A 9,550-nucleotide genomic window follows, 5' to 3' on the forward strand; every position below is an offset into this window, starting at 1 on the left:
GTTAAAAGTTTAAGTTACCTCATATGGAGTGATAATTATGTATTTATAGAGAATTTGATGTAAGGTTTGTCTTAACTCTCCTACGATTAAGATATTAATTTTTCCTAATTCCAATCAAGTTTAGATCAAACATTACCTTATCTTGATTTACCTTACCTGGACTTTTGACTTTATTTTGTTAGACCAAAATTCTCCCACAACAAGATGAAAACTAGGTAACAAGCATAACTTTTAAAAACCTAGTTTTATTATCGGAATTTGGTTAAAAATCGAGAGAAAAATAAAAACCATTGAAAAAAAGAAAAAACAAACATCCTTAATTTTGAAATTTTCTCCACCTTAAAGGTAAAATTAATTTGTTCCTTGGTATAAAATTTTCTAACGACACTCCTCTATTTCTCCAACTAGTAGTTTTAAGCATTGAGGTGTATATACACTAACCTAAAAAAGATTAAAAAAGCTTTATACCAAATAATACATCATGAAGAATTTGAAAAAATAAAAATAAAAAAAATGGAAATGCCAACTAGGAAGATGTCCTATAGATCATGGTTGGCCCTAGCCCCATGTTCACGTGATTTGTTTTTTTAACTTCTTTTGTTTTCTTCTTTTGCTCACTATTCCTATATAAGTCTTTCACTTCCCTCACTCCCACTCCTCACACTCACAAAAAAGATGGAGCCTTCAAAACTTTATTCCCTCTTTCTCATTTGCATGCTCTTCGTCTCCACCGCCTCCCCCATTCTCGGCTGCGGCTCCTGCGGCGGCAAACCGCCCAAAAAGGTCAAACCCGGTTCCGGTTCAAAGTCCCCCAAAGGCCCTATCACCCTCCCACCCATCATCAAACCGCCCATCAAACTCCCTCCTGCGGTCCCCATCCCCTCCGTCCCCATCCCGGCGGTCCCCATCCCATCGGTCCCCATTCCACCGTCGGTTCCGATCCCTTCGGTCCCAATCCCTTCGGTTCCCATCCCTGGGGTTCCCATCCCGCCAGTGACGGTGCCTCCGGTGATCGGGAACCCGTCACCGGGGACTACAAAACCCTGCCCACCGTCGGGGAAAGAGACCTGCCCGATTGACACGCTGAAATTGGGTGGATGTGTGGATTTGTTGGGTGGGTTGGTGCACATTGGGGTAGGGGACCCTGCGGCGAATGCTTGCTGCCCTATAATTTCAGGGCTGGCTGAGCTGGAAGCCGCTGTTTGTCTTTGTACTACTCTTAAGATTAAGGCTCTTAATCTTAATATTTATGTTCCTATTGCCCTTCAACTCCTTATCACTTGTGGCAAAACCCCTCCTCCTGGCTACACTTGCTCCCTTTAGGCAACCAATAAACAACAACAAAAAAAGGTTCATTATCTGCATCTTTTTCCTCATTTTTATTTCTATTATTATTGATCCACTTTTCTTCTTTAACCATATTTAAGGTGAAGGATCCAAACTTCTAACCTGCTCCAATGTGTACCTTTTATTTATAACCTATGTGATTAATTTTCTTAAACAAATTTGTTGTTTATTTTTGTAGTTAATATTTTAAGACATTTCAAAATGAAAAGTATTTTTGTCCATCTAAACTTTTCCTTTTCTCCTTCGTGTTTAAAATAGATATATGAAAATGAATGCAGTCTAGATGTACTTAGTATTACTCTTTAGAAATCTGACCTATAATTTTACTACACGTCACTTATATATATATATATATCTGTTGATTTATTTTTTTAATATAACTTTTAGTTTGGAATTGAAATATGATTCAAATTAATTAAAATCTAATATAGTTTTGTTGGAGAGAATCATGTTGCATTATCTTGATTAATTGATATATTTATAGAGAGATTTGGAAGAAATCATTGGCTTAATGGATTATTTTTTTTTTTTTTTTTTTTTTAATTCTATTTCAGGGTTGATTGATGGTATCGAAATGGAGTCGACATGAGAGGATGTCGAGTCAAATCTTTGTCTCTCTCTCTTTTTTTTTTTTCAATTTATTTTATTTTTCTTGTACGGAATTGCTGATGTTGGTAAACCATTTATTTTTAAATTGTGATAATTATTGTTGTTATGTTGTGTTATTTATTAGGCAAGTAAAGAAAAATCTCAGTTGCCTTTGTGTTTCCCTATTTATATGTCTCTCTCCTTCACTTTTAGTCATTATTTTAATTTTATCACTAAGAATTACCATCTTATTATGTTAGGGTGTAGGGTGTGTGGAGGTTTCCCTAACTTAAATTACTATTTTGTTAATTTTTCTAACTTCATTAAAAATGTTTGTTAAACTAACATTTAGTATGTTTTCCAACTAGAGCAAACATTAATAATGTCTCACTTATACAAGTCAAATATATATATAGTAATTACAGAGATAAAAGCAAAAAACTAAAATCACAAGATACAATAGTATCCATCTATAAAAAGTGAGCTTCAAGTCAAACACGATAAAAAATGTTATATTGACCTGTATGATAAGTCAGACTGTGAATAACATACTTGCAAAGTTTTAAGATCCTATTATATTATCATTTAATTTTTTATTTTTTAAAAAAATTATATTAATTTAATCAGAGAAATATTATTTCCTTTGAATTCTTAACTAAATTCTATAAACACAAAGTATTTTTTTTTTTGTTAGTTTTCAAAATCTGTTTTTAGATTTTGAAAATATTCTAAAATGTAGACAAGAAAACAAAGAAATTAATTGGTGCAACTAGTGTATTTTTCTTATAACTTTCATTTTAAAAAACTAAAACCTAATATCCCGTTTGGTAACATTTAGTTTTTGGTTTTTGTTTTTGAAAAATTAATCCTATAGCATCCACATTTCTTACAATGATCTGCATCTTTTTTAAGTACAATGGTTGAATTATTACCCAAATTCCAAAAACAAAAATAACTTTTTGAAAGCTACTTTTTTACTTCTCAAAATTTAGCTTGGTTTTTTAAATCATTGATGAAAAGTAGATAACAAAAGAAGAAATTTGGAGGTGAAAATAGTGTTTATAGATTTAATTTTTAAAAATAAAAAAATAATTATCAAATGAGTCTTGAGTGATTATTAAATGAGAGCTTAGTAATTTTATAATATTCTTTTTTATTTGTGTATTTAAACAGTAAAAAGATTTTTTAAAAGAAATTATCATCAACTAATAGTAATACACATATGGATTATATAGCTAAGCATAAATGGAAACTTATTGTATTTTAATGGGAGATTTTCTCTTTAATATCCTAAGAATATGATCATCAAACAAAATCTTATACATTTAAGGAGCTTAAATTAATAATGTCTTAATTTAAAGAAGCACACGCTGTCGGAGAAAAGGGTGCTTTTCTGCATTTAATAAATAGAATAGAGAGACACCATGAAGACCCCATAACAGAAACTTACTATACATTTCCATTTCTATTTTCATTTTAGACCATTTTAATTTTATTTACGTAAATTGACGTGACAACTTGTATGTAATTAGTTTTTACGTAAATTGACGTGACAAATTGACGTGACAACTTGTTTTTAATGTCCAATTTAGTTTCTAAACATTAATATATAACAATTTAGTCTCTATACTTTAAAAATTATAACCATTTAGTCCTTGTAATGAAATTTTTTATTGGACTTCATAAAAAAAGATATACATGTTTATTTTGATGAGATTATTCATGATGAAAACTAAGGAGGCATTTGAGATGCTGAGTTGATTATTATAATCAGTAGTTATTATAGTCAAAAAGTTATAATAGTCCATGAGTTATAAAAAAGTAAGTATTTGGCTGCTGACTATTTGTCTGTGTTATAATAGTAAATATAAACTATTTTTGTTCGAATAGAAAATAGTAATAATTATAGTAAAAAATAAAAGAGATGATGAGTAAAAAATAGTGAATATTGTAGCAAATGGTACATACTGTGTAATATAGAGGATTTTGAAATAATATTTTACTATCTTTATAGGTTATAAATAGTTGTACACACCTCTATTTTATTTGGTGCATCAAGCAGGACAAACGACTCTTAGATAGTTACAAATTTAAAAAATATGAACTAAATTGTTATTTATTAAAATTTATGAATTAAATAGTTAGAAATATTTGATAATATAAGGAATAAATTGTTAGTGTAGAGGCTAAAAAAATGATTTAACCTAATTTCAAAGTTTAAAAGTATTTGTTTCAAAGATGAAAAGTAAAAACGAAACGATGACATTGTTGAAAATTTATATTTATTTATATATTTCAAGGTTGGAAGTTTTGGTTTCTCTAAGAAGAGGTTTTGAATTTTCCTGTGGGCTATGAAACAATACTACATGTGGAATCCAGTAATTCATAGCTAGACACTGATGCTATTCCAAAAAGTACTGATTGAGAGGTCAAAATATTGGAGGACCCATCGTCCTTAAAATCCATTTGTCTTTATGTCTTTAAAAACGTTTTGAGCTTTCCTGAAACATAAAAATCAAAATGAAAAATTAACCATTCTATTTTATTACAATTTCGTTTTTAATTTTCTACTTCCGAAGTTATGTTGGTAAGTTTCCTCTTAATTTTTATGTATTGACTTTTTAGTTTTTAATTCAATTCTAAAATAAAAATAAATTTATAAAAACTACTATTTCTACGTAAAAAACTTGACTTAGGACCGCTTGATAATCATTTTATTTTTTATTTTTTATTTCTGAAAATCAAGCCTACATAAAACCTCTTACACCTCTAAATTTCTTGCTTTATTGTCTACTTTCTACCCACGATTTTTTAAACTAAGCCAAAACTTGAAAAACTAAAAACATTAGCTTTTAAAAAATAGTTTTTGTTTTTAGACTTTGACTAAGAATTCTACTCTCATGCTTGAGATAGATGCAAACTATTATAAGAAAATTAGAAAAAATAGGTTTAACTTAAAAAAAAAAAAAAAAAAAACGAAGGTCCTGTTTAGTAACCATCTTATTTTTTGTTTTTGTTTTTTAAAATTAAGTCAATAGACACTAATTCCACCTCCAAAATTCTTACTTTGTTATCTATTTTTTATTAGTGGTTTAAAAAAAACCAAGTCAAATTTGAAAACTAATAAAAGAATTTTTAAAAGCTCATTTTTGTTTTTAGAATTTGACTAAGAAGTCCATCATCGTGCTTAAGAAATATGCAGAGGCTTAATTTTCAAAAACTAAAAATAAAAAAAAATGATTATCAAACGGAATCAAAATGATTCTTTAATAGAAAGGAGACTAATACTTAAAATTTTGAAAAATCAAAAAACAAAATATTATCAAACGAGCCTATAAAATTTCTATCTTAAAACTATTTTGGTGTATCAAATCAGAATTCCTACCTATCTTTTTTTTCACCAATTCTTCTTAAATAATAATTGTTTTACTGCGCATGGCAGTTTCTTTTTTCTTTCTAAATTTGACCAAAACAACATCTTTTAACTCTCAATTCCAATATTAGTACAAACGAAAGCAAAGTATATTGGGAACTTGCAACTACGTTAGAGATAAAATTTGGAAATTATTCAAATGTGATTAAATTTACATAATTAATATGTAGAAGAAGAGTGCAAAAGAAATTTATAAAATATATGTGAGGTGGATGAGTACTTTTTGTTGAAATCAAATGTAAATGGACAATGATTAGGTACAGATGCATAAAATCCCCATTTTCTATATAGAAAAATTTTAAAAAAAGAATCATTTTTTTTTTAAAAAAAATAAAAGTTGCCACATGACAGATATTAATTGAGTATTGTATGGACTTCACAATAGATAGGTGTAGCTCAAACTGCACCTAAATTTTTTTAAAAGATAAAGTTATAAAGGTTTAGATTGAAAGTCGATAATATATACTAATTCGAAAATATGTAGAAGGTTTGATATCCTAATAGATATTGCAAAGTTAACGTGCATATAGTTGAAAAATAGAAGCAATTTTTATCATTGTGTTTTATTAAAAATCACCCAATTATACATAATATAATCTTCTTAAGGTGGATATGGGGAGAAGCAAAGGAAAAAAAAATCAAAGAAGAAGAAACTATTAGTGATAAGGGGAGGAGGTAGAGAAACCAATGAGAAAGAAGGCACATGGAGATAGTTTGTCAGTTAGTTGATTAGAAAATAATGTAGGGCTGTTTGTCCATTAGTTTGTGAAGGATTGATTACAGAGATGCTTTGAGTGTGTACCCAATAATTTTGGGAACCTTCTCATCGCAACACACATAACGAGGGGCCTCATGAGATATTTTAATAGCGTTACGCTTCGAGTTTAGGAAGTATATACTAATGAATTGAAATTACATCTAAATGAGAGGATCCTGAGACTATGAAAGTATGGTTAAGAAAATGATTAAAGGTACACATTTCTTTTCGGTGACTTATATATGGGAACTCCAAACATAAGTGTGCTAGCTTGGAGCAATCATATGTTGGGTGACATTCTGAGAATTTTCTTAGAATACTCGTGAGTAAGGACAAAATATACTGAAAGGACTCGTGTTGATTTGTAGAGATATAGTTGTATTCACTCTTAGAAGCAATTCAAGAAAACCAAGGATGACATAACCAAGTCACAGAAGATGCAGGGGAATGTTAGGACCATCAAGTATTGAATCTAAACAAGACAACTAAGGATGACATAGCCAAGTCACAGGAGATGCAGGGAAATGTTAGGGCCATCAAGTGTCAAATTCGAACTCCAAATCCTGGACCTTTACAAAAAGATTATTAACTATCAATTTTTTTTTTAATTTTTTTTTATTTATTTTTTTTTTTGGAATAGAGCATCTTAAGTTGGACAACGTAAGTCAAAATGAGTTTAACTCATAATGATCATTTGTTAACCTCATTTCTTAAAGATAGCAGTTTTTTTCCTTCATCCATCAATTTGTACTAGAAAAAATTAGGTTGGACGTGGTAAGTTTATTGGAATAAGCTTAAGAAATTTAGGAGAGGATAACATGGGAGTGAATGCATCGATTTTCATTCAATAATATTGATTAATCGATATATTTAGAGAAATTTAGGAGAGGATAACATGGGAAGTGAATGTATCGAGTTTCATTCAATAATATTGATTAATCGATATTATAGATATAATAATCCATTCATAAAAGAAATGTCGAGATCTACCAAATCGTCTCAAACCATAGTTCCAATGGAAAATCAAGCTAAGTGATCGAGTTTGTTCCATATTGGTATCCAAAATTTTAAAATGTGTATTTAGTTCTGGATTTTTTTTCTCTCAAAAGAATAATTATTTTAGTCCTTGCTTTTATTTCATTTTTAATAAATTAATGACGTATTTCGGGTATATGTACTCTGTACTCTAGATAAATATGGAGTTTCATTTCAAAATCAATTAGTAATGAGATGTTTAACTCATTTATCTTGAAAAGATTGTGAGTAATCCTGATTTTTTTTAATATGTGGTTCTCAACAATACCGGTGCCTCTTTAGATTCTTTATTTTTAAGTGAAATTTTTTTACTAGCATGTTAATGTGAGTGTGATTTCAAGTTAAATAAATTAATAAAGGCAAACATTTGAAAGTAGATTTAAGGTAGAAAAGTGATTCTTAAAAAATTGACATTTTGATTCTTAAAAAAATTGATATGTTGAAAGTTCAAGTATTAAAATAAAATAGACTTATAAATTTGAGAACTAAAACAAACATTTCAAAAGTTTAGATACCAAAATAAAGTAAATTTCAAAGTTCAAGGGACTATTATAGTGCTCTTCAACAACGGATACATGAAGTTAGGTTGGATGATATAGAAAAATTGTAAGACAAGAAAGAGACTAAAGCCTAATTGAGTTCAATATATCATGTTGATCCCCCTTTCTTATTAAAGATCTACACTTTGGAGCAGTAGTAAAATCAATGGAGCATTTGGGGCAAGAGTTATCATCAAAATATAATAATCATCTCTTTCTACCGTAAAAACTATTTTAAAACCTCTAATTACCACTATTTCAAATCCTCATTTTCTATAGTATTTATTATTTACTACAGTTTTTACAGTTTTTACTATTTTACATTCATCATTTTTTTTTTATTTGTTATAGTGTTTACTATTTCATTCTCAAACTAAAATAGTTTACACCTCAAACATATACTATTATAATCCAAACTAAAATAATCTATACCCCAAACACAAACTATCATAACCCAACTATAATAACTAACTCATTGCCCCAAAGACCTCCAAGAGACTATCCATATATTGTTTGACAAATATGAGTCCATTTGATAAATGGTTCAATTTTTAGTTTTTTTTTTAATTTTTAAAATAAAGTTTATAAATACTACTTTCACATATTGATTTTCTTGTATATTATTGACTATTTGAGTATTTTTAAAATTGCTAACTTCAAGCATGTTTTAAAAAAAAACAAATATTTTTTAGTATTGTTAAATGACTTAGAATTCACTATAGTTACAAAAGATAAAAATCATGGTTAAGAAATGGTGAGAAAACCAATATAATTTTATAAGACAAAAGAACCCAAAAAAACTAAATGACTATTAAACATAATTTTAAAAGACTGCCAATAAAAAAAATATATTATTAAACAAGTCTAAATATATTTTATAAATATCAATAAAGGGTGCTAATTATAACTTGAAAGTTGCAACATATAAATGTTTGAATAAGGCGACCCCTTTCTCCTAGCATTGTTATGTGCAGAAGTTCTTTCTGCACTTTTGAAAATGGAGGAATATGTATCTCTAATCTTAATGGTATTCACTTTAGGTTAAAAATTATTGTTGGTCTCTAAATTTTCATCAAATTAATAATTTGACCTTTGAATTTTTAAAAATAACAATTAAGTCTTCGTACTTTAAAAATGGTAACGATTTAGTCTCTTAGTTAAAAACTTTGTCTTCTTCCTACACTTTCATTCCTTTCTTTTCTCTAATAATATTCATGAAATCAAACATATTGTAGATGTTGAAATGTCTTGAATTTGTTTGTTGACTTTAGAGACGTTTTAGTGTAGAAAACGTTCTCACTAATAATATTGTTCTCCCTCTACCTCTTGAACGTAACTGACACATCGTTAATGATCTACGTATATATGTGTTGATACTTTTTACATTTTTTATACTTTTTAATTGTCGATTACGTAATAGTAGAATTTAAGAATTTTTGGATTATGGGTTTAACTTTTCAATTCGACAGAAGGTATTGACCATGCATTTTATGTTTCATCTTTGTGGGGAGAATGAAGAGTTTTATGAAAACCTTGCAAAACAAACTACTTGGAAGTGGTGAGCTGGGTTAGGAAAAATGATGATATATAAGAACTAGATACATTAGCAAATTGATTACACCTCAGTATATATACTGTATATAAGAATAATGTTCAAATTCAAAAGTAAACCAAATGATATTATAACAAGGCTTATAAATTGGAATAACCAAGAACTTATAAAAACCTCAAAAGATTGTGAAGATTTCAAAGGTAGTCGGACACGCTTTTGATAAGTGTTATTCTGAAGACAATTATATTCGCTTTGCACCAACTGTAAGCAAACTATAGCAATCATCTCAACAAGATACA

At 28.6% G+C, this 9,550-nt stretch overlaps 1 protein-coding gene across 1 annotated transcript; it reads left to right on the plus strand.

Moving 5' to 3' along the window:
- Nucleotides 1–579: 579 nt before the first annotated feature.
- LOC120071903 (Bifunctional inhibitor/lipid-transfer protein/seed storage 2S albumin superfamily protein) lies at nt 580–2,120 on the plus strand. Its single transcript, XM_039024318.2, has 2 exons — nt 580–1,350; nt 1,902–2,120. Exon 1 carries the CDS (start codon nt 676–678, stop codon nt 1,321–1,323), a length of 648 nt encoding a protein of 215 aa, XP_038880246.1. The 5' UTR covers nt 580–675; the 3' UTR covers nt 1,324–1,350; nt 1,902–2,120.
- Nucleotides 2,121–9,550: the final 7,430 nt, after the last annotated feature.

The sequence above is a fragment of the Benincasa hispida genome, chromosome 2 (genome assembly GCF_027475165.1).
Source record: "Benincasa hispida cultivar pf3 chromosome 2, pf3_genome.v1.1, whole genome shotgun sequence".
In the NCBI taxonomy this organism is placed as follows: Eukaryota; Viridiplantae; Streptophyta; class Magnoliopsida; order Cucurbitales; family Cucurbitaceae; genus Benincasa; species Benincasa hispida.

Coding starts and splice junctions, on each gene's coding strand:
- LOC120071903 (XM_039024318.2), top strand. CDS start 676: ATGGAGCCTTCAAAACTTTATTCCCTCTTTCTCATTTGCATGCTCTTC.